This window comes from Equus asinus, chromosome 5 (assembly GCF_041296235.1).
Source record: "Equus asinus isolate D_3611 breed Donkey chromosome 5, EquAss-T2T_v2, whole genome shotgun sequence".
Lineage (NCBI taxonomy): Eukaryota > Metazoa > Chordata > Mammalia > Perissodactyla > Equidae > Equus > Equus asinus.
This window is the reverse complement of record NC_091794.1, coordinates 104209436-104233437: the sequence shown is the minus strand read 5'-3', so window position 1 is coordinate 104233437 and position 24002 is coordinate 104209436. Positions and strand designations below refer to the sequence as shown.

The 24002-nt window shown below is 52.7% G+C and overlaps 1 protein-coding gene across 3 annotated transcripts in view; it reads right to left on the bottom strand.

Moving 5' to 3' along the window:
• Nucleotides 1-207: 207 nt before the first annotated feature.
• The window catches only part of LRRC38 (leucine rich repeat containing 38), a 41646-nt gene continuing 17851 nt past the window's right edge, over nt 208-24002 (bottom strand). Inside the window, exons 2-4 of one of the 3 annotated variants that reach the window (XR_011503618.1) lie at nt 12406-12486; nt 10817-11726; nt 4590-4722 (exon numbers count right to left, since the gene is read on the bottom strand). Coding sequence is in view for 2 of the 3 variants with exons in the window: in XM_014836154.3 (XP_014691640.3) it covers nt 4469-4722 (254 nt within the window). In the remaining variant the exon portion in view is untranslated. The other 2 variants (XM_070511023.1, XM_014836154.3) reach the window with 2 other exon arrangements.

Below are 24002 nucleotides of genomic sequence, written 5' to 3'. Positions count from 1 at the left end.
GCAGTTGGGTAGAGAGAGGGTGTGCAGTGGTCAGAGCATCTGTAGCCAAATCCCACTCCATCACTTACCAGCTGTGCCCCTCCTGGGCACGTCACTCCCAGGGCCAAACCAGTTCTCTCATCGGCCACGTGGAAGTGATGGATCCATAAAGCGGAAGTGATAACGGTACCTGCCTGTGATGGTTTATGTGTCAAGTTGGCTGGGCCATGGTGCCCAGATGTATGGTCAAACCTTATTCTGGATGTTTCTATGAGGATGTTTTTAGATGAGATTAACATTTAAACAAGTGGACTTTGAGTAAAGCAGACTGCCCTCCCTAATGTGGGGGGGCCTCATCCAATCAGTTGAAGGCCTTAATGGACCAAAAGACTGAGCTCCCCCAAGCAGGAGGAAACTGTGCAGCAGACGGCCTCCAGATGTGAGCTGCCACATCAGCGCTTCCCTGGCTCTCCAGTCTGCCAGCCCACCCCGCAGATTTTGGACTTCTGAGCCTCCACAATCACATGAGCCAATTCCTCAAAATAAATCTCTTTCTACAGTTTATATGTATATTTCTCTGGAGAACCCTGACACCTACACTGCCTTCCAGGGTTCAGGAGTTGCATAATGGGCGTGGTTCAGCGTCTAGCACAGAGAGTGCCCTCGACACACATGAGCTATTATCATAACTGGGAGGACAGGCTTTGGAATCTGTTCCAACAGCCGCGAGCCTGTTCTGGCTGTGCTGCATCCTGTCATCTACTCACCCTCTCTGAGCCTTGGTTTCCTCCTCTACAAAACTGGGATAGAGCGGCTCTCGCCTGGAGTCGTGGGGATGCTTCAGCAGAGCTCGGGTCTGTAGAGTTTCTGGTACGGTGCCTGGAATTCACTGGTTTGCTCTTTCAACAAATATGCATATTGGCTGTGCCACTCCTGTGTGCCAGGTACTGCTCCAAACACCAGGGACACAAACGGTTGGGTTCCTGCCCTTGGGGAACTCGCGTGCGAGCCCAGAGAGGTGGCCGATAACCACGTGAACAACAAGCGGGATGATTTCACACCGTGGCACGTACTGTGCAGAAAATAACATGGGACAGTGTGATGAGAGTGACTCTGGGGGCGTGACAAATGACACCAAATGACACAGTGGAGATTCTGGTGCAGAGCAGGCCCTCAACTGGCATGCGGCATTGTCCTTGTTTTTAATAATCGCTGGAGACCCTATGGCAAGCAGGGAGCACTAAATCATCGCCTACTGTTTGTGCGATGCCACTTCTCAAAGGGCATTTGCCCGGCTGAGCTGTGGCTCCTGGTCAGTGTGTTTTCTCGGGCTTGATGGCAGATGTCCCTCACGTCCTCAACGTCCCCAGTGTTTCACTGGGACTTTATATCCAGGCAGTGACTATTTCAACTGGCACTGTTTTAAAGCTCTTCTTCCCCAGAATCGTGCTTGTTCCCAAACTCTGGGGTGCGGCCGACAGAAATGATGGTTGACTGGCACCCAGCAAGCCCTGGGTCACCCCCTCCCCCACTCACTCATTCATTCCGTAAATGACCACTGGTCCCTACACTGTGCAGGGCTTGTGCCTTCTGAGCAAACAGCTGAGCCCACTGGCCAGATTGAATCACTTGAGATGGACGGAAGGAATAAAATAAACTCATTAAGAGGGAATGCATTCCCCGGAACCCATTAGGACAAGGATCTGGCGCTATTTCCACAGCCTGGGGCACCATCTCCCCGAGATTCTCAGAGAAACGCATTGTGACTTTGGCGGGGCCCAGCTGGATCCAGGGCTTTAATTGTGTCCCCAGTAGGATGGTCCTGGGAGTGGGGATGGGAGACTGACAACAGGCAGCACTTCCCACCCTATACAAGGCTCAGTGCAGTCTGTGGCCAGGCTGGGCAGGTGCTGGCCTTAGACTGTTTTGTGTCGCAAACTCCAGCCTCTGAGCCCTTGGCCCTCTTCCGTGATCTTTTCTATCTTCCCTCCTGTGGCCCCATGTCAGGGAAGTTCTCGCCTGACTGAATATCTTCATTCATAATAAGGTGCAAATAATGGCTGGAACTTCAGACAGGAGTTCGAGCAGCATCTAGCGGGTCATGACGAGCAATTTCCATTTGCCCCTATTGTTGCCTCAAGGGAAGCGTTATCTGCACTGAAGGTGGAGCCCACGGAGGTGGCCCCTTGGGTGCTGAGGTTGCCATGGAGTCTGGGAAGACGCTGCCCGCTTCTCCACCTGCCTGGTGACTCCGTGAGAGGTCAGCCCCTCTGAGCCCGAGGTCTCCGCCACTGGAGCCCACAAGGCTGGGGGCTAGAAGGGGTGACGGAGAGTCTCCTCAAGGACAGAGGGTAAGGAGAGAAAGAGAGTGGAAGAGGAGGAAAGGAGGGAGGGAAGGAGGTGGCAGGGAGGTGAGAGCAGGAGGCAGGATGCAGTTCGAAGCTGGCCAATCAGAGCCCTTCCCCGAGGTGATGGCTGATTTTCTGCGTCAACTTGACTGGGTCACGGGGTGCCCAGATGGCTGGTTAAACATTATTTCTGGGTGTGTCTGTGAGGGTGCTTCTGGATGAGATTAGCATTCGAATCTGTAGATCGAGGAGAGCAGACGGCCCTCTGCCACCTGGGTGGGCACCATCCAACCTGCTGGAGGCCCGAACAGAACGAAAAGATGGGGGGAGGGGGAATTCACTTTCTCTCTGCCCGACTGCTGGATCTGGGTCTTCTGTCCTCAAACTGGAACTTAACCATTGGCTCTCCCAGTTCTCAGGCCTTCGGACTCAGAGTGGGACTATATTACCTGCTTTCCTTGGGTCTCCAGCCGGCCAACCGCAGATCACGGGACCTCTCAGCTGCCATGATCATGTGAACCAATTTCTTATAAGCTCTCGCTCTCTCTCTCCCTCTCTTTCTCTTTCTCTCTCCCTCTCCCTCCCTCCCTCTCTAGAATATACATATCTCCTACTGGTTTTGTTTCTCTAGAGAACTCTGGCCAATACACCCAACTACCCACTCTGGAGTGGCTCCGACCAGTTACTCTGGGTCACAGGACCTCATTTATTTCCTTCATGGTGCTTATCACTATCTGTGATGGGATTTGTTCACTTGTCTGTTTTATGTTCCCCCCATAAGAAGACGAGCCCCAGGCGAGCAGAGGCCCTGCCTGTCTTATTCAGTGCATATCTGCAGCGTCTGGACCAGTGCCTGACACTTAGCAAGCACTCAGATAACCCTTCTGGAAGCAAAGATGGAAGGGAGCAAAGAAGGAAGGAAACATAAGGGATGTATTACGAGAAATGATGGAGAGTTGATTCCCGGAAATATCCCAGGAGCCTCCCCCAAGCCCCTGGTCTAGGCATCAGTCCCCAGCGAGGTCCAACGCGGCTAACTCCTGCCATCTTGCATTAACCCGCTGGGTGCATGACATTGTTTGTCTCACATTGTCTCTGAACCGAAGAGCTGCATTCCACAGCCTGGAAAACACTGCCTGTCACAGCCTGTGCGCCAAAGAAATGTCACATAGCCCCCAAGGCCGCCGATGGAGGGTTCTCTGAGGCCAAGTCCTAGTTCGTATGTTTTCTTTTTTTTAACATTTTGGTGGGCTGACGCAACCTGCTTTTTGGAATCCTGGCCTCCAGGAAAGTTTCCTGCAAGTTCTGGAGACGACATGTCTGGAACGGTGCCAGCACAGGGAACAGCAGGCCTCATGTGGATGAGGAGGGACTCCGAACGGGTGGGAGGTGAGGGGCTGCGGGACGGGAGGGGAAGTGACTTGGTTGTCCCTCAGAGGGAAGAGCAGACGGCATCGGGATTGTACAGAACGCCCCTCCTTCCTCCACGAGTTGCCACCATTAGGAGAAGGATCAGGGTTTGAGTTCTGTCAACGGAAGTTTTCCCAACTCTGTCACCAACATGTAACAGCAAACGTCCTTCGGCCACTTCTTAGCTTCTTCCTCGGCGCCGTTTTAGCCAGACGTGGGTTTGTTCTTTGCGTAACATCCCAAGGTTGCGGAAGCCTGTTCCAGAGGAGCAGAAGTCCTGCTTCCAGGGAGGGGGACCCGCACTTGAGTCCCCGCTGTCTGAGCTGCTGCCACTTGGCAGGAAGGAGATGCTGCCAGGTCTCCCAGAACAGGTCAGAGAACGGACGGCACAAAATCATCTTTGTGGGCGAGCTGAGGTCTGCATGTGCCCTGGGCTGGTTTTCACCTGTCGACTAGGAAGCGGGACTCAGCCATCTTCTCCCCACACACCCCTCCCGCCGAGAGCCGGCTCTCCTCCAGGGATCCTTCCTGGGCCGCTCCACTCTGGATTCCAAACTCTGAGAGCGGAGCTCCCAGCAGGCGCGCCCGGGGTGCAGGGCACGGAGCAGGTGCGGCTCTGTGCTCTGGGCACTGTGGGTGGCCGGTTCTTCTCCCCTCTCAGCACGTCCCTCTCTTCTTGGAGGGGAGCCGATGGCTTGGGTTCTGGAAAGTGAGGAATGGGAGGGGGCGGCTCAGTCATCCTCGTCGTCCTCTTCGTCCTCGGGGTCTTTGTTGGGGGTGCACCTCTGGAAGCATTGCACCACGGTGGCCAGAAAGAAGCTGGAGATGATGGCAGCGATGGACACGGCCACGCCGGAGAAGATGATGATAAACAGGTCTGTGAGTGAGAGGCTGAACTTGCACTCGCTGAAGCTGGCCTCCGACAGCTCGTGCAGGAACACCCTCCTGTTCTCCACGGGCAGGGAGCACTGGATCTCGTCGATGCCTGCGGAGAAGGCGGGCAGGGCGAGAGAGAGGGTTAGGCTGCCGCACAGGGTGGCCCACAAGCTCGCAAGGCAAGTGCTGACGCACAGCGGAGGGGGAGCAGCCCCCAAACGGGAAAACAGTTGATTTAAAGTCTCAGAGTCATCCCCACGGGAGAATTCAGAATGCTGGTCTCCCTTGATTGACTTTAAGGCACAGTACTCTGATTTTGAATTGCTCAGGGTGGTGACAGAAGGGGAGCATGATCTTTTTTTGGGTTTGGAAGCTTGGTGGACCTTAATCCAGGCCTGGGGAAGACCCAGCCTTGAGGGGGGGCGCGGGGGAGATGCAGCGGGATGGGGCAGTGCCAATGGATGGCCCTGCAGTTGCTCACACTGTTTCCTAACTTGGACACCATCCTCCTCCTCATCGCCCTCAGGACGACGCCGTCCAGAGGATCAGCACAGCCTTGTGGAAACTCCACTCCCCTCGAAGGGCCTTCCCTTGACAGGAGCGGGGAGAATAAGGCTCTGTCTGAAGGTGGCCCTCAAACGGTAGTCACCGAAGCTCACATGGAGCCCCCGGGTGCTTCAGAACCACCCGCAGACTGTATGAAAATGCAGATTCCCAGGCACCACCCCTGGAGACTCAGATTCAGCAGGTCTTGGGGGGGACCCCAAACTCTGCATTTTTAAAAAGCATTTTTAATAACCAGGTGACTCTGGTGCTATTGCTCCAGGAGGCACACCTGAGGAGCATTATCTTCTGGTTGTCTGAGGGCTGAGAGCTTCTGGAACGCTCACCCCTGCTATGACCAAAGGTGCCCTCGTAAACTTGGTTTTGTATATTGGAGTTCTCTTTAAGATTTCACTGGAAGAGTGTTTGGCTAATTTAAAAAGAAGTGTCAAATCTTTTTGTCTAGAAAACTGTCACATCCGAGTACATGTTGAGAAAGTGCTTTATGACAATAATAAATGCTATCCAGAACCTACCGTAGGCCAGGCACTGTTCTAAGCACTTCACACATAACAATTCATTTAGTCCTCATAACAATTCCATGAGGTCCTAATGTCATCCCCATTTCACAGATGAGGACACAGACTCAGAGAGGTGAAGTAACTTGCCCAAAGCTGCACAGCCAGTAAGTGGCTGAGTCTGGACTCCAACTGCAGCAATCCGGCTCCAGAGGCCTGGCCTGTAGCCAAGGGTATGTGAGGCTGGGAGGAAAGCCAGGAAGAGGAGAGCCAGGGACACAGGAAGTGACGCCATCTTCCCGTGGCTGCCACCAAGTGGAGTGGTGGCAGTGACAGAAGCTGTCAGTCACCTGGTGGTGAGGGACACGTTCCTAGTGTGATGGGTTTATAACATTTTAGAGAGACCAGATGACCGCTCCCTTATCGGAACGTGGTTCCTCCGGGGTGCCCCATCTGCCACTCGGTGAAGCAAGGGGCGGCTGCAAGCACTGCAGATGGGCGAGCTCTACACCCTCCATTGACTTAGTGAGCCCAAGGGAAGACTTGCCCGAGGCAAGAGAAACTGAGCAACTTGAGGATGGCTCTCCATGCACTCACTTATTCATTCAACACGCATTTACTGAGTACTTAGCCTGGGTCAAGGGACTGGTGAGGAGCAAAGCAAAAAGGCCCCACCCACGGTGAGTGCAAATTCCAGTTGGAGAGACAGACCCTCATTCGCGCATTCAACAGATGTTTGATGGGTATCTACTATCTGTGGCCCTGGGGATACAGCACGAACAAAGCAAGGCCTTGCCCCAGTGCAGCGTACTTTTTAGACGATAAATGAGCGGATCAAGAAATACATAGAATGTTGAAGACGAAATGTCAGGGTGAAATGATGGAGCGTCCGGGGTGGTCAGGAGGTATGGCTTCAGCTCGGATCTGAAGGCTGAGCTGGAAGCAGCCGCGGACGAGCAGTCCAGGCAGAGAAGATAGAGAGTTGGAAAGAGCTCAGCGTTTGGGGACGCGGCGTAGCCAGGGCAGCAGCGAGAGCCAAGGGGAATTTAGGACCAGCCAAGGTGGAGAGATGGGCACATGGGGAGAGGCAGCGCCTGACAGCCAGGGGCTCCGAGTGCCCATCATGAAGAGAGGCCCCACCTCCACCACCAACCCTGTTATGGACTCGGTTGTGTCCCCATGCAGACGCCCAAATCGGTGTTGAAGCCCAACGTCCACTATGACCGTGCTGGAAGACAGGGTCTTGAGGGACGTGACTAAGGTTAGATGGGGTCAGAGGGTGGGACCCTGATCTGATAGGACTGGTATCCTTATAAGAAGAGGAGGAGACACCAGGAGTGGGTGCACAGGGGAAAGGCCCTGTGGGGACACAGAGAGAAGGTGGCTGTCTGCAAGCCGGGAAGAGGTCTCACCAGAAGCCAACCCTCCCAGCCCTTGATCTTGGACCTTCCAGCCTCCAGACTGTGAGAGATAAACGTCTGCTGTTCAGCCATCCAGCCTGTGGTATTTTTTTATGGCAGCCTGAGCTGACTAATACAAACCCTCGTTGGACATGAACAAGTTGTAGGCTTGTGTTAGTGTTAACCCACAAAAGACCGTTTATTACCAAGCATAATCTACACATCCTGACTGACACACAATGCGAACGATAGACCAAATCAAGTTACTGCCTCGATTTTACAAACTTCAGACACAAGAAAATGCATGATATTCAAATGCATAAAGAGCTCAGATCTGCTTCTGATCTGGAAGAAGAGAGAAAAACAAAACAGTAGTGACTAACACTCCCGTTGCACTTACTGCATATGTGCAAACACTGCTGTAAGAGCTACGCACATGTGAACTCAACTCCCACAACAGCCTTCTGAGGCAGGTACTATTACGATTATTACTATTAGTGCTATTATTTTGCCCATTTGTGGCGGAGAAAGCTGAAGCACAGAGAGTCCATGCAGCTTGACTTTGGCAACACAGCTTCACAAAGCTGTAAAGACACCATTTTGACATTAAGCTCAATAGCCTTCAATCTCTGCTTGCCTTTGGCTTCCTTCCAACTCTCAGCAAAACCTTCAATTGTTCTTTTTTAGTGCTTTAATGATTTCAAAAAGCTGGCCCTCAACCCACCTCCAGAATTATCTGAAACCCAGGAGGATTTCTTCACACTTTGCTGATCAGTGGCTTCTATCCCGCAAAGAGCAGTCCTGCTAGGAGGTTGCTGTGCAACCCTGCCACCACCCTTTGGGCCACCACCCCTTGCGCCTTTGTCTATATTTCCTTCTCCAGCTCAGAACCAGAAGCTTCCTCCTTCCTTCTGTCCTGGCCCATCCTTTATATAGTCTACAGCCAACCCACTGATGCTCTCCTCCTCATGGGAACCGTTGCCTAGCAACCAGACTCACATTCCGCCGTCCCTAAGTCAGTACCCACTTATAGACCCGAGGAATCAGCTGGACCACTGCTCTGCAGGTTTCCCCGGTTTACACTTGACTATGGTTTTTGACTTTCTTTTTCTTAAAGAAGCCAAACTTCTGCTTACTTCTGAGCATTTTAAATGCATTTCAACAGAACAGGAGAACTTTAAGATAGACTTATATTCTGGTTCCCTTGCAGACACTGTGTTTTCTTCAATGGAAAAGTGGAAAAATCAGTTGACCTGCCTGTCTTTAACATCCTTCCCCCCACCAGCCACAGATGTTATGAAAATAAACAGGATGGACACCAACGCACTACATGAAGGACAGGCAGTTCCTAAATCCCAGATAATATTTGCAATCCTCCAACCCATAACAGGCCATCAGGACCTAGAGAAACTTCCTAGAAGTCTTTTTCCTCAGTGAGCTGTACTAACTGGAAACAACCACAATAAAACGACACAAGCCTACAGGGCCTGCCGTTCAAACCCAACCTTTGCTGGCCGTGGCTCCCTGAGTCGATTCTGATTTCTACAATGCTCTTTGTGCCTTGAGATTAGGCTTGGCATTTTTACAAAGTGACGCTTTTAGAAAATGTCATCTCACATTTCTCTGTGGCTAGAGGAAACGGGCTTTTTTGAAAAAAGCCACACACCAGCCCACCAGGGGTGGGCGACTCTGGAACCATGCTCGATGGAGCTATCACGATAAGACGCGCTGACTTAATGGGTTTTCGTTGCTCACAAAGGGCAGAGAAATAAGAAGAGCTGGACAAAGAGAGTCAGCCAGGGAGAGGGCCAGCAGAGGGAGGCAGGGCATTGCGACCAGAGCGCTCTAAAGATACACACAAGGCCAACAGCAGAATCCTGGAGTTGGGGTCCTCTGACTTTGGGGTCCCCTCTTCTCTCCTGCAGCATCTTCCTTTAGATCATAGTTTCTCAACCTCGGCACTGTTGACATTTGGGGTCAGATAACTGCTTGATGTGGGGGCTGTCCTGTGCACAGCTGGCTGTTGATCAGCATCCCTGCCTTTACCCACGAGATGCCGGCAGGACCCCCACCCAGTGTGACATCAGAAATGTCTCCAGACAGTGCCACAGGTCCCGGGAGGCGGGGCAGGGAAGGAGACAGAGCCCCCGGTTGAGAACCACGGCTTCAGACTAGAACACTTGCCTGGGTAGGTACCTTCGAAGGCAGGGCTGCTCGTAGTTTCTGAACAGACTTCTAGTTGTGAAACAGCTCTTTTTGACTCACGCGTTAAACAAAACGGAGGAAGGGCTTTATGGTAGAGACAAAAAGAGAGAGAGAGAGAAAAGGAAGGAAGGAAGGAAGAGAAAAAGGGAGAGAAAGACGCAGTCCTGGCCTCGAGGAACTTAGGTCCAAGAGGAGCAGCATCAGGACACAAACACAAACAACGATATTTTAAGAAGTGAGAAGTTGCATAAGAAAAGTCCAGAGAAAGCCCAGGGGAGCTGAGAGGAGAGAGGAGGAACCCAGGAGCGGGCCGGCGGTGGCAGGGGAGGAAGGATGGGCACGGGGAGGTGAGGACGGGGCGCCCATGATGTCCCTACTTGACTGGAATCTTCTCCCTCCTTTCCTGAGCCCCATCTCCCCAGCTGTCTGAGTTAAGAATAGCCAACGAAAGCCAGGAATTACGCGGCTCTTTGTGTGTGCCGGCGGGCGCCACTCTTAGGGCTTCACACGTATTAGCCCGTTTAATCCTCAGGCCAACCCTATGAGGAGCCTACTATAATTATCCCATTTTACAGAGGATCAGACTGAGGCACAGAGATGCCAAATGACTTGCCCAAGGCTGCACAGTCAGGAAATGATGGAGCTGAGACTGACCCCAGCCACTCCACTGTTCCATCCAGTCTCCCAGGCAGGGAGACCCGAGGCTGCCCTGGCCCCCCCACCCCCCGACTCCGCGCCTCAGGACAAGTTCCTTCCAGGCGCAGTGTCTTTTAAAGAGATGCCGTAGAACCCTCCAGCTACCCTCCTGGTCCCCAGGCCCTGAGCTGGACAGATTCGGAAGGTCCCGCTGCCAGCACAGCCTCTGGACGCCCGTGTCAGGAGAAGGGCTCCGTGGATGCTCTGAAATGCAGACGAGAAGGGACGCCCTCCGTGAGTAGCCGGAGAATCACTGCCAGGAATGGAGAATTTGGATTAAGAGATCAAAAGTGGCAGCCACGAGCCACACTCAGGCTGCAATGTGTTTTTGCGTGTGAAGGCAGCGGTGGTGGTCTTTTATTTTAAGAATCTGAAAAGACATTTAACTCAGGAGAGAGGGCAGCACTGTCACATGGAGACCATCGTCAGGCTGCTGTAATGAGACAGGACACCTGCTGTGGGTCTGCTCACTCATCCGTGTCACCTGGCCGGCCCCAAGCATTTGAGTGTGCGTCCCCCGGGGCAGTGTGCTTCCGCCTGTCCTGTGTCCTGGAGGCAGCCGGGACGTGGAAGATCTCTCGGGAGCCTGGAGTCTGGAGCTGTGGTCCTCAGGCTTTTGAATTTTACATAATCTTAATAAAAAAATTTTAAAAAAAGAAATAGAGGAGACGGACATAGGACTGCAGTTTATAATTCTGCCCCGTTAGGACGTTAAGCGCGAGCACACACACACATCCCATCATCGTTTTATAAAAGAGAGAACATTTGTCCACCATTAAAACTAAGAAGGGCACGATATGATTAAATAGCAGTAAATACATTTGGCCTTCAGAAAACTTACCGCAAAGCCCTCATTGCTCCCATTTCGTGACGGGCCTGTGCGTGCCTGGGCAAAACGAGCGAGTACCATCTGCATCCCTACGCTCCCTCCCACGGCAACAAGTGCCCGGGGCTTCCTTATTCTTCAAGACTAGAGGTCGGAAAACAACAGCTCCAGGGCCGACTCCCCCTTTCCTCCCCTTCCCGCTCGTCTGCGTAAGTGAAGTCTTATTGGAACACAGCCAGGCCCATCAGTGACGCATTATCTAGGGCTGCTTCTGTGCTGCAATGGCAGGTTTGAGTAGTTGCAAAGGATTACATGATGCACCAGGCCTAAAATAGTCACTATCTGGCCCTTTACAGGAAGTCTGCCACCTGCTGCTCAAAGCGACTCAGGAAACGCCTCCTCTGGGAAGCCTGCCCTGAATGCTTCCTGTGTTTTCCCTGCCCCTGAGTGGAGCCTCTCCTTCCTGGCCTCCCCCCACCTCTTCCAACAAGGTCAGCTCTTCCACAGGGGGGCCTGGGTCTCCCACGTCTGCACCCACAGCTCCCAGCTCAGAGCCTGGCACTCAGAACACGAACATCGCAAAAACCGAGAAAATCCAGAACAAGTCAGGAGTGTCCAGGTGAGAAGGCTCCTGCGTGCAGTTCCTGCCGGGTCCTCAGGTGGGCTGCGGGTCTGTAAGCCAGGACTGGCTTGTCAAAAGCCCATCAGAAACCACTCCCCATTTGCGATGAGCTACAGGGCATCCACTCAACATGCAATCTGTTGAGTAGACAAAATCTTTCACACTCGGGGTCCGTAAACATGAATGCAACAGATTCTTAGTGGCAACAATGTTGGGAGCTGTCAATTTTTGTGATTTCTCTCCCTTCTTCAGCGAAGTGCACCCCAGATGTGAAGAACTCTTCCTATTTATTACAGATGATTTCTGAAATCACAAGAGTAATAGCTGGTGGGTTCAACAGATAACACGGTTCCCGCCCTGGTCTAGACTGAAAGATGGGGAGGCATGGGAGTCAGAGGACAGAGGTTAGAGTGTCAGCTTCGTTACTGAGAAAACTGCCGGAGCCTCATTTCTACCCCACAGACGGCCCAATTCTCCCTACAGCAGACAGAATGAGGCTTTTACAGAAAAACTTACATCCCATCATTCCTCTGCTCAACACCCCTCCCTGCCAAGGTTGCTTGTTTTTCTCAAAGTGAAACCCACAATCCTTGCTATCTTCCCTGAGAACCCCTCCCCTCCACTTTGCTTGCTTTCTCAAATACCCGGAGCACGGGCCTACCTCAGGACCTTTGCACCTGTTCCCTCTGCCTGGCTCTATTCTTCCGTTTCTTAAGGTCTGTGCTCACATGTCACTTTATCTGAGAGGCCTCCCCATGCCCTCATCATTCTCCATCCCCCGCTGGCTTTATTCTTCTCTATAACACTCAGCACCAAGTCACTCATTATGCATGTATTTATCTGTTTCTTTCCTGCTTCCCTGCCCCTCCCCAAAGGTCAGACTTTCTGTTTTGTTTCCTGCTCTACTTCCAGTACCGAGAACTTTCAAACAATATTTTTGAGTGAATGTTAGCAAATTGGCTAACCCGCCTTGTAGCCTTACCACGGGCCAGGAATCCTCCCGGGCATCGCCTACACTCCTTCACTCCACAGAGCAGACTCTCCGGCTGGTACTGGGATGACCCTGGTTCGCAGACAGGAAACTGAACAGTTAGGATACCTGCTTAAGGTTATCCAGCTAAGAAGTGGTGGACCCAGGACGTGGAACCAGGCACTCTGACTCCAGGCCCTGTGCTGTTAGCCATCACCCTGTTGCCTTAAAAACGCTTGCAGAGGTTATTGTGGGGGCAATGAAGACCCAGCAGGTCCTAGAATTACGCCAAAGCTGCACAGTAAATGTGTAAACCCGGTTTGGAACCCATGAGACCTCCAGCGGTGGCCCAAGCCCAGAGTACTCAGTGGAAAGAACACAGAAGGTCACGCTGTAGGGTGTGGGTGTTTATTGGTTTCCCAGGGCTGCCATGACAAATGACCACAGACTGCGTGGCTTAAGACAAATGTATTCGCTCACAGTTCCGGAGGCCAGAAGTCTGAAACGAAAGTGCCAGCAGGGCCGGGCTCCTTCTCAAGGCTCCAGGGGAGAGCCCTTCCTGGCCTCTTCCAGTTCTGGCGGCTCCTGGCGTTCCTTGGCTTGTGGCAGCATCGCTCCAGTCTCTGCCTCTGTCTTCACACGGCCTCCTGCTCTGCATCTCTTTCAAATCTCCCTCTGTCTTTCTCTTGTCATTTTGGATTCAGGGCCCATCCTAAATCCAGGATGATCTCATTTCTAGATCCCTAATTACGTCTGCAAAGCCTCTTTTTCCAGATAAGGTCACATTCACAGGTTCCAGGGGTTGGGACCTGGACACATCCTTTTGGAGGACCCATTTGACCCCCTACAGGTGTCTCCGGGGTAACAGTCATTCGCTGCCCTGTGGCTTCCCCCTCCATCTCTCCTCTTTGGAGGCAACTCTCAGACTTCTCTTTGGGCAATCACCTCTCACCCCTGGGGTACCTCTGTCTTGGTGCGACTTTCTTAAAATGCATGACCCTTCTCTGGCTGGGGCTCAGCATATGACCCACCCTGGGCCAGTCTCTCTGGCCCAATATACTGGATCTTGAGGGGATGGACCAAAAAGATGGCTGAAGCCAACTCAGTCCAGCACCCCACCCTGGACAAATCGCCCCATTGATTGGTTTCCGCTTTCTAGACTCCCAGAGCGGCCTCATTCTTGCCGGAGCCTGCTGCCCTCAGCCTTCTCTTCAGTTCTGCAGATTCCCTGACCTCCCTGCAGTGGTCCCTTCCTCGCTTCCCTTGGCCAGGGCTGGCTTCTGTCATTTACACTCAAGAGGACCACGGATTATAGGAAAGCAGTTCAAGGACGAGCTGCACACTTGTCCTGTCTGCCTGTCCCACAGCCACAGGCCATCTCACTCTGCCCAGATGTCCTACAAATGTGCCTGGCGGTTCCAGGGGCTTAAGGGAGTGGGAGGGATTTAGGACAGCTCACCTCCCCTCTTAGGGAGACAACTCCGTGAACGGGCACACCTGATGGGAAGCTGGGCTCCTTCCTTCTGTCCTGTTCTGGGTCTTCCTCCATCCCATATTCACCTTCCACCAAAGTGGGTTCCATTCTGGCTTAGGGAGAATGGACCACTGCTCCTTCCCTTTACAACACCTCTTCCTTCTCCACAGGGCACATGGAGCAGAGACGGGCCTCCTTCCTTGTGCAGGGCGGCTCAGCTCCCGGCCTGCTGCCACCCTTCCAGGCTCTCTCTCCTTGACTGATGACTTCTCCCCAGCAGCTGACACCTGAGCTGGAGAGGGTGAAGGGCTGCCATTCTCCCGAAATAGATGGTGACACAGCGGATGGTAGATTGAGATTAATCTCTCACCCCTTGCCAGCAAACAGGCCTGCAGCCAGAGGATCTCTTGGGGCCTTTCCCCTGATCTGGCCTCCCAGGAACTGCCCAACCCAGATCAGCGACAGGCTCTCCTAAGCACTCTTTGTCATTAAAACTCTATTTTTGTTTACCTAACTCCACTTATTATACAAAGCCTGTGTACGCAGTGAAACAATAGAAATAAACAAAAAGGAGGAGGATAAAAGAGCCCATAAATGCATGTTTAACACGTTGGCTTACACCTTTCTGGATTTTTCTGCGTGTACGTGTATATAAATCCTCTAAGCAGAAATATACTCTGCCACTCCATTGGATCACCATACTGGGAACATCTTTCTAGCCAATCAGATATCACTTGTAAGGGAGGATACTTTATTATGTAAATGAGCAGCGATTTACTTGTCCAATCCCAGGAGGTTTCCAGTTTTTTTCTCATTAGAAGCAAAGTTGCTATGAGCGTCAGTGTACACTTTTTTTTTTTTTTAAATCATTTGGCGCTTTGTTTTTTTTTTTTTAAAGATTTTATTTTTTCCTTTTTCTCCCCAAAGCCCCCCAGTACACAGTTGTATATTCTTTGTTGTGGGTCCTTCTAGTTGTGGCATGTGGGATGCTGCCTCAGCATGGTTTGATGAGCTGTGCCATGTCCGCGCCCAGGATTCGAACCAACGAAACACTGGGCCGCCTGCAGCGGAGCGCGCGAACTTAACCACTCGGCCACAGGGCCAGCCCCCGTGTACACATTCTTAATTATTTCCCCAAGACACATTCCCAGAAGGTGAGGACCGTGTGAGAATCCTGGAACTCGTGCCCACGATGGATTTTGTCACTTTTTAGCTTTGCCAACCTGACAAGCCATCAAAGAGCGTATTGTTGATTTAATTTCCATTTCTCCGATTGCCAGTAGAGGTGAACATTGTATGGTGTGCTCATTGGCCATTTGGAGTTGTTCTTCTGTGAACTGCCTGCCTGAGACCTGTGCCAAGAGCTTTGCAAGTCTTATCAAGGTGTGAGAAGGCCCTAGTGACAAGGAGCACCGGAGAGAGAGGGTGGTTGATCCCTCTGACATCTGTTAGTCACTCTCCCAGCCATCTCTCCCCTTTATTTTACAGACGGGAGGCCCAGAGACGTTAGGCAGCTTGTCTAAGGTCACACAGAGTCTGGAGGGAATCCAGGTCTCTGGACTCCCTGTTTAGTGCACTTTCCAGGCACCGGGTTCTTAGTTCACTATCAGCACCTGGAGAAGATGCGGGTACCATGGCCACTGCTGCAGCTGCTCGGTGCTGCAAAGAAGACCCACGAGGGGCATCCGAGGGGGCGTTGAGGATGGCGCTGCAAGGCTTGCTCCTGCTTCTTGGGGGCAGGCTGCCGGGGAACACAGGCTCCGGTTTCCTACGCTGCTGACTTTTGTTCCCCCGTCCCTGCCTCACAGGGGCAAACTCCCAGCTGTCCTCCGTGGCTCACGGCAGATCTTCCAGTTAAGCGCTCAGCTGATGCCACCAGAGAAAGACGCATCAGAGCCTCGGGTCCAGGGCTCCTGCTTGGCCCTGGTGCCACAGAGCGCGTCCTAGAGAAGGAGCGGTGCAGAAGAGTGGGTCCCGCACCAGAGCTGCGACTCGTGTCTGCTCGCCCACACTTCAGCCTGACTCCCACCCCTGAACCTCAGGACGCTGACATCAGTCCCACGCATAAGAATGGAAAATCGACTGACCCGTGATGCGATTTTCCCAACCTGTCCTCCCTCCGGTAAGAAATGAGCAGAGATGATCCCTGAGGGCTGAAACTTTTATCTTCTAGGAGGCATGCATGCATTTCCATTGCCACCCCCACCATCACCATCACTGCCATCATCTCAACCATCACTCCATTGCTACTTCCACCACCTCCGCCATGTCCACCACCTCCACTGTGAAGTCCACCTCCCCCACGTCCACCACCTCCACTGTGATGTCCACCTCTCCCATGTCCACCACCTCCATCATGACGTCCACCTCCCGCATGTCCACCACCTCCATCATGATGTCCACCTCCCGCATGTCCACCATCTCCACCATGATGCCCACCTCCACCATTTCTACCACCGCCACCAGTGCCACCTCAATCATCAGTAACAGACATTTGCTCTGAGTTGGGCCCTGGGCCGAGTGCTGGGGATACCAACCTGCATCTAGTTATTATTGATGATCTGGTTAGAGGGAACCTTCTGGCCAGGCCTGTGTGAGGAAGTCTAAGACCGCCCCTGTGAGTCTGGTCCCTCCCGGTGCTCACGGCGATCAGTGCTCACGGCGATCAGTGCTCCCTGCTGCCTTGGAGTGCTCAGAGACACCCACTGTGGCTCCCCGCCTTGACCCGCCCTCCTGAGCACCCACTGTCCCAAGTTAATCTCTAATGGTGGGCTCACTGGCCAGCTGGAAGAAGCCATATGTTGAGTGTCTCGGGGGTGATGAGGGGCATGCATGTTAAGAGGGCCGTCCCCAATTACACTGTTGAGATGACATTCTACAGGGACGTAACATTTACTGAAACTACTAGTATTTACCAGGAACTATGGCAAGTACTTTGCCATCATCATGTCATTGATCCTCTTTCACAATAGCCCTTTAGAGCAGTGGTTCTCGACTGGAGGTGACTTTGTCCCTCAGCGGGCACTTGGTGATGTCTGCAGATACTTTTGGTTGTCACAGCTGGGTGAGGTGCCACCGGCATCTCGTGGGAGGAAGACAGGGACGCTGCTCGCCATGCTACAGTGCACAGGACAGCCCCCAGGGCAAAGAATTAGCCAGCTCCTAACGTCAACGGTGCCGAGTCCGAGATGCTCTGCTTTGGGGTATTTTTTTCCTGGTCTCATTTTTTTAAAAGAACTTTTAATTCTGGTAAAATACACATACCATAAAATTGACCATCCTAACCATTCCCAAGTGTCCAGTTCGGTGGCATTAAGCACATTGACGTTGTTGTGCAGCCATCTCCCCCTCCAGCTCCAGAACTCTTTGCATCCTGCAAAACTGAGACTCTGTCCCCATTAAACACTAACCCTCCATCCCACCCGCCCTCCCTCCAGCCCCTGCCACACCATCGTCCTCTGTCTCTATGAATTTGGCTCCTCTAAGGGGCCTCAGATAAGTGGGATCATACAGTATTTTGTCCTTTCGTGACTGGCTTATCTCACTTAGCATAATGGCCTCAAGTGTCATCCATGTTGTAGTGGGTGGCAGAACTTCCTTCCTTTCAAGGCTGAATAATACCCCATTGTGTGGATGGACCACATTTTGTTTATCCATCATCCATCAATGGATACTTGAGTTGCTTCCCCCTTTTGGCTACTGAATAACGCTGCTATGAACACAGCTGTGCAGATGTGGCGGATTTTTTAGCTGCAGAGACCAGGGCTCAGAGAAGCTGTGCAACTGGCCCAAAGTCATGCCACTCGTCTGTGAAGGTCTGGAGGTAAAGGCGGGCCCACTGTCCCCAGAGCCCACCCTCTCTCCATGATACCGGGTGCCCTCAGTATTGACCGGCCATTTGTAGAACTTGACTTGGCCTCTCCTCGGTGGACAATTTCATCCCAGCCATGAAACTGGACTTTATGTGTCCCCACTCCCTCGTCTCTGCTCAGCGGTGCCACCTTTCCTCTTTCCTCTGGACCCCGTCTGTCTTTCCCTCTTACCATGTGAGACCCGCCTCTCTCTAGAGTCCCTGGTGGGCTCCCCCATCTGTGCTGCTCGTGACAATCGCCCCAGGACATCTCCCCACGAGTGCTGGCCTTTTTCCCCTTCCGCCCATAAAGTTCTCTCTATGCCCCAAACAGCTCCCAAATCATTTACCCACGAAGCAATTCGTCGTCGTGGGAAGTCGGGAGCCAGGCTGTTTTTTTGTTATATTGATGCTTCTTTGGACAGTGAGGGCTAAGGGTGGACCCAGGCCCCCGGCAGCAGACGCCTTCACCTGGCAGTGGGTCCTGGCGCCGTGGCAATTGCCATCGCTAGGGTCAGAGCTCTGGGTTGTTGGGAAGTGACCACAGGGGGAGGCATTGTGGGGAATGGGGGGGCTCATTAGAAACGACCTGTGCAGGCGGAGAAGACTTCCCCTTTATCTGACCCTCTGCTTTCACAGGTGGGGAAACAGGCCCAGAGAAGTGAAGTGACTTCCCTGTGGTAGACGGAACAATGCCCCCGAGACGTCCACATCCGAAGCCCCGGACCCTGTGCGTGTGTCACCTTATAGAGCAAAGGGACTTTGAAGCTGTGATGAAGTCAAGGGTCTTAAGAAGGGGAGATTATCCTGGATTATCCAGACGGGCCCAATGTGGTCACAGGGTCCTTACAAGAGGGAGGCAGGTGGGTCAGAGTCAGAGAGGAAATGTGACAATGGAAATGGAGGTCAGAGTGACAGGGAGCCACGAGCCAAGGAATGTGGGCAGCCTCTAGAAGGCAGAAGAGGCCAAAGGAAACCAGGCATCCTGATTTCAGCCCGTTTTGGACTTCTGACCTCCAGAACTGTAAGAACTAGATCTGTGTCATTTTAAGCCATGAATTTGGTGGTGATTTGTTACAGCAGCAACAGGAGACTAACGCATCCCCCCAGATCACACAGCACATCAGTGGCAGAGCGGAGCCGAGGAGCCAGTGGCCCCCACCCTCAGTCCCAAGCGCCTGCAGTGACACCACGTTGAGACACATCTGTCGCAAAGTGCGAGCCTCTGGAACTGGGTCCTTGGGGCGGCGACACAGGTGTTGACAACAGCTGGCATTTGTCACGGGCTTTCTGTGCACCGGGCACTCTGCTGAACACATTACAGGGGTGACCTCTTAGACCCTCACGATGGACTTAGGGATATTATTGTTCATATTTTACACATGAGAAAACTGAAACACAGAGAGGTCAAGCAATCTGCCCAGGCTCACACAGCTAGTGCATAAAGGAGCAGGGTTCAAACCACGGTGGGTCTAATCCGAAGCCTGTGCTCTCAGCCGCTGTGCGACGTCTCCCTCTAGGGACGGCCGTGCGATATGAGGGAAGCGCACTGGCCAGGGAATCGGGGCCTCGGCTCCTTGCTTGGCTTTTCACTAGTTTGCTGTGTGGCTTTGGGCAAGTCACCTGGTCTCCCTGAGCCATGGTTTCCCATCTGAAAATGAAAAAGAGTAGACTGGATAATCCTCAAATCTAAGCTTTTCTGAGCCTTCTGGAATGTTCACTCCACAAAGGCAGAGGCTTTGCCAGGTCCATGGCAACGTGCTCGGCACCTGGAGTTGAATTTGCTTTCACAGAGCGCAGTCTGCTCTGGTTCCCACTAAGATGGCCAAGTCGTCTTCGGTTTACACCACGCCAAGGCCAGGCTCTGACGCAGGGACGTGCACTGACTAAATCTAGTTCTGAGCCTAAAGCAGGGGCTCTGGACCCAAGAGGGTGAGGTTGCAGTTAAGGGACCCTAGCTCCTGATATGAGATTTGAGAAGCCGTGCAATGGTTAGTGACAAAGATCTGGGAGCCAGTCTCTGCGGAGTGTGGACAGAAGCACGACAAATATTCATGGAGAAATGAATGACAGCCCTGATGTGTCTGGAGGCCCAGGTCCCATGGGCTCACGGGGATAGCCGCAGGAGGTCAGGGTCCTGGCTGAAGGGGAGCTGGACGCCAGCAGCACATACATGGCACATTTGAGAAGCCAGTTCTGGCTGCTGGCAAATGGTCTGGTTTCCGACGATGACTCGGCGTGAGCAGAGCGGGACCCGAGGGGACAAGAGGCTCAGGGCTTCTTCTGTCTTTCTCGGCTGCACAGCTGAAGAGCTCCGTCCGTTTCGGTTCAGGAAGAAGCAGGGGTGAGAAGGGGCAGGGAAGGGAGCTGGAGCGATGGCTCCGGGCATCAAGGTAGGGACAGCCACTGGATTTCAAGCACACTGGACCCTCCCTCAAGACATGTTTCCTTGGCCAGTGGAACCAGGACAAAATGAAAGGAACCCCAGAGAATCAGAATCAAGGGACAGAAGCATCATGGGCAGAAATCCCCCCCAACACTTGATGCTCCCTCCAATACCACTGACAAGTGGTCATATGGTCTCTGCTTGAATGCCTCCAATGACGGCAACCTCACTACCTCCCTAGGCAGCCCATTTTCGGAGCCCTGATTGCTAGCTGTTCCTCCTTATAGTGCATCAGAATCAGTTTCCTGGTAGTCCTAACCATTTATCTATCTTCTGAGGCCAGAACAGGTCTCCTGTATTCAGTGACAGCCCCTCAGCCATCTGGAGACAGGGCCATGTCCTTCTGAGTCCCTACTTTTGACAGTTAAACATCCATTTTTCCCATACCAACATGGTCTTGCTCTCCAAATACAAAGGAATCTCGGGTAACTGCTTATAGGTTGTGATTCAAAGAAGACCGGGGGCCCCAACCTTCTCCCCTGACCTGACCCATCCGAGTGTCACCATGTCTGAAACGCTACTCAGATCAGTGGCTCAGCGATGAGCAGGGGTCCCTTCCTGTATTTGTTCCAGGTTACTCCTCAACTCACTCATACTTTGATGAGAATGAGTTTACTAAATTGGTTTCTCCAAGCAAGGGGGAGCTTCTGGAGGCCTCCTCTGCTCCACTCTTCTTCCCTCTGCCCTGTCTTGGCGTCACTGAGTCATTCATTCACTCAACAAACATCTATTGAGCACCTGTTATAGACCAGAGCAGCTCTGGTACTGGGGCGATAACAGTGAACGAACAGACAAGTCCCCACTCTCATGGCTACAATCTAGTGAGGGGAGACAGATAGACTATGAGTAAATCAGTAAATTGAATGACGTGGCACATGGCGACAGCTGCTATGGAGAACAGAGGAGCAAGGAGGGGAGGGAGGAGAGCTGGAGGCAGCATGTCATGGGGTTCAGTGGGGCTGGGAGGGAAGGCTCAGTGAGAAGGGACACCTGAGCTAGGTGCTGAAAGGAGTGAGCGGGCAAGTCATGTGGACATCCAGGGGCAGGGCGTTGCAGGTAGAGGGAGCAAGTGCAAAGCCCCTGAGGTTGGAAGGCGCCTGGTGTGTCTGAGGAGGAACAGGGAGTCTGGGGCACCCGGAGCAGAGCGAATGGAGGGGAGAGTGGTAAGAAATTAGGTCAGAAAGAAGGGAAGAGGGAGTCAGATCACGGGACCTCGTAAGCCCCTGGAATGACTGTGGCTTCTACTCTTGATGATGTGGGAGTCACTGGAGAGTTCTGAGCAGAGGAAGGACGTGACTTGACATCGGTGTGATAAGCAGGAGGGGGTCACTGCTCCAGACGAAGCTCCCATAAGAGCAGAAAGGAGGAGCTGAACTCGCTTTCACAGGTGTTGCGTCTATTCTGGCTTCCACTAAGGTGTTCGAGTCACCTTTGATTCCGTCCAAGTCAAGGGTCTGAGCTGGGAGGACTCACCCACCAAGTGTGGTTCCGAGCCTGAGGCAGGGGCTAGAGACCCAGAGGGTGGGCTTGCGGCTAAGGGACCCTCATTTCTGCAATGAGATTCAGGAAGCCGTACAACGGTTAGTGACAAAGATCCCAGAGCCAGTCCCTCGGGGTCATTCCTCCGTTCTGCCACTTCTTGGCTGGCGTGACCTTGGCCAAGTTACCTTGACCTGTCTGTGCCTTGGCTTTCTCACCTGTGAAGTAGGGAGGTCCTTGCTGGCACTGACCTCTTTGGAAGACACTAACAGACTCAGAGCCACACCCTCCATGACAGCAGCCCCAGCCACATGCTGAGAACTTGATATGTTGCCAGTCTGGACTGAGATACGCAGTGAGTATAAAATCCAGCCCAGAGTTTGAAGACTTTGTATGAAAAAAAGAAAGGAAGAATATCTCATGAATGATTTTTCTACTGATTACAAGTTGAAAGAATAACACTTTGGATATGCTGGGTCAAATATTAAAATTCATTTCACCTGCTTATTTGATCTTTTTAAATGCGGCTACTAGAAAATTTGAAATTATACACGTGGCTCGCATTCCATTTCTCTTGGGCGAGCTGCCCTGACGTGCTCAGCTACATGTCTGGAACACGGCGGAGATGCAATAAGCGAAGCCAGTGGGAGCAGCCCGCTTGGGGCAGGAAGCAGGGACGAACCCCAAGCAAAGAAACAAGAGCCCCATTCGTACCTCGGTGCTTATCTCCCCACGTGCACACCAAGTGAAGCAATTTGTGTTGACATCACAAAATCGCAAGGGCTGGACGCCATTTTGGAGGCTCTCTCATCCAAGCCTCCTCGTCTGGCCAGGAGGGAGGTTATCAACATCCTCTGGAGTAGTTTCCGGGGCTGCAGTGACAAAGGACCACAGACTAGGGCCTTAAACAACAGAAATTTCTTGTCTCCCAGTTCTGGAGTCCAGAGGGCCGAGATCAAGGTCGGCAGGGCTGATACCTTCTGAGGGTGTGAGCAAGGGTCTGTGGCCTCTTTCCAGGACTCTGGTGCTTTGCAGGCAATCTCTGGCACTCCCTGGCTTGTAGCATCCCTCTGAACTTTGCCTTCATCTTCACATGGCATTCTCCCTCCGTGCGCATCTGGGTGTTCAAATTTCCTCTTTTGTTAAGGGCAACAGTCATACTGGACCAGGCCCCACCCTAATGGCCTCATCCCGATTACATCTGCAGTGACTCTTGTATTAATTATGGTTTTCACTTTGTGTATTTATGATGCTTTGACAGCTTGGGGCCTTGCGACCCAGGGAGGGTCTGCCCTTCCCAGGGTTAGCCATCCTAGAGATAGGAAACACTCGCCTGAGTGCACACCTGTGACATGACATGCAAACCAACCAACGCCAGTCCATGCCCCCACCCACTGCCTTTTATCATGCTCCTGCAGTCCTGGACCCTAAGTCACCCCAGGGCAGATACTGGACAACTAGGGCCCGCCCTGTAGCCCAGAGCCTGCAGAAATTATTCAAATCCGCCAGCCCTGACCCTGCCCAGGCCGCTTACCCCCCTCACCCACCCCTGCCCGTGGAAACCACAATGAGGACTGGTGCCTGCTCTTTGCTGTCACTCCCTCTGCCTCCTGGCCGTCCCTGCTGTTTCCCGGTGTGGCCCTGCATGGGCTCCCCGCCTCCTGTTTCTGGAGATCTATGAGCATGAATCTTCTTCCTTCCTGACAATCATTTCCATGTCGGCCTGTCTTACCAAACTGATGAAACAAATCCTGGGTACCTTTAAAACAACCTTATTTCCAAATAAGGTCATAATCTGAGCTACTGGGGGTCAGGGACTCCACATATGAATTTTGGGGGACACAATTCAACCCACAAAAACCCCCTTCATCATTGCCTGCTCAGGAATCTGCAGAAGCTCCTGGAGTCGGGGACCCCAGCAGGAAACCACGCCCCCCACCGCCAATGGGGTTATTTGAAGTGAGTCTATCAAAGGGACTGTTTACAGAGGTATGGGCTGGCCTTAGGAGTCGACGAGGGACACAGGGCAGTCTGTAGGCCTCTACCAGCATTGGGGGTGAGCCTTACCACCCGAGCCTGAAAGGACAAAGCGAGTAGCAGTTATCTCACCCTGGAGAGGGGCAGCAAGACAGAGCTGTGGCCTTCACAGCCCCCACAGGACCCATTAGGAGTTGCTAACAGTGGGTGTGTGTGCCTGTCTGTCTACGTGTTGCACTGAAATAAAGTTAAGGGGCGGGGGACACAAAATACTTGGCCATGTGTCAGCGCAGGAAAGCACCCAGAAGCAAAAAGAAGACATTAAATACTCTATGCCATTCTGTGGCTATAATTAACAAGACAAGAAATAACAAGTGTTGGAG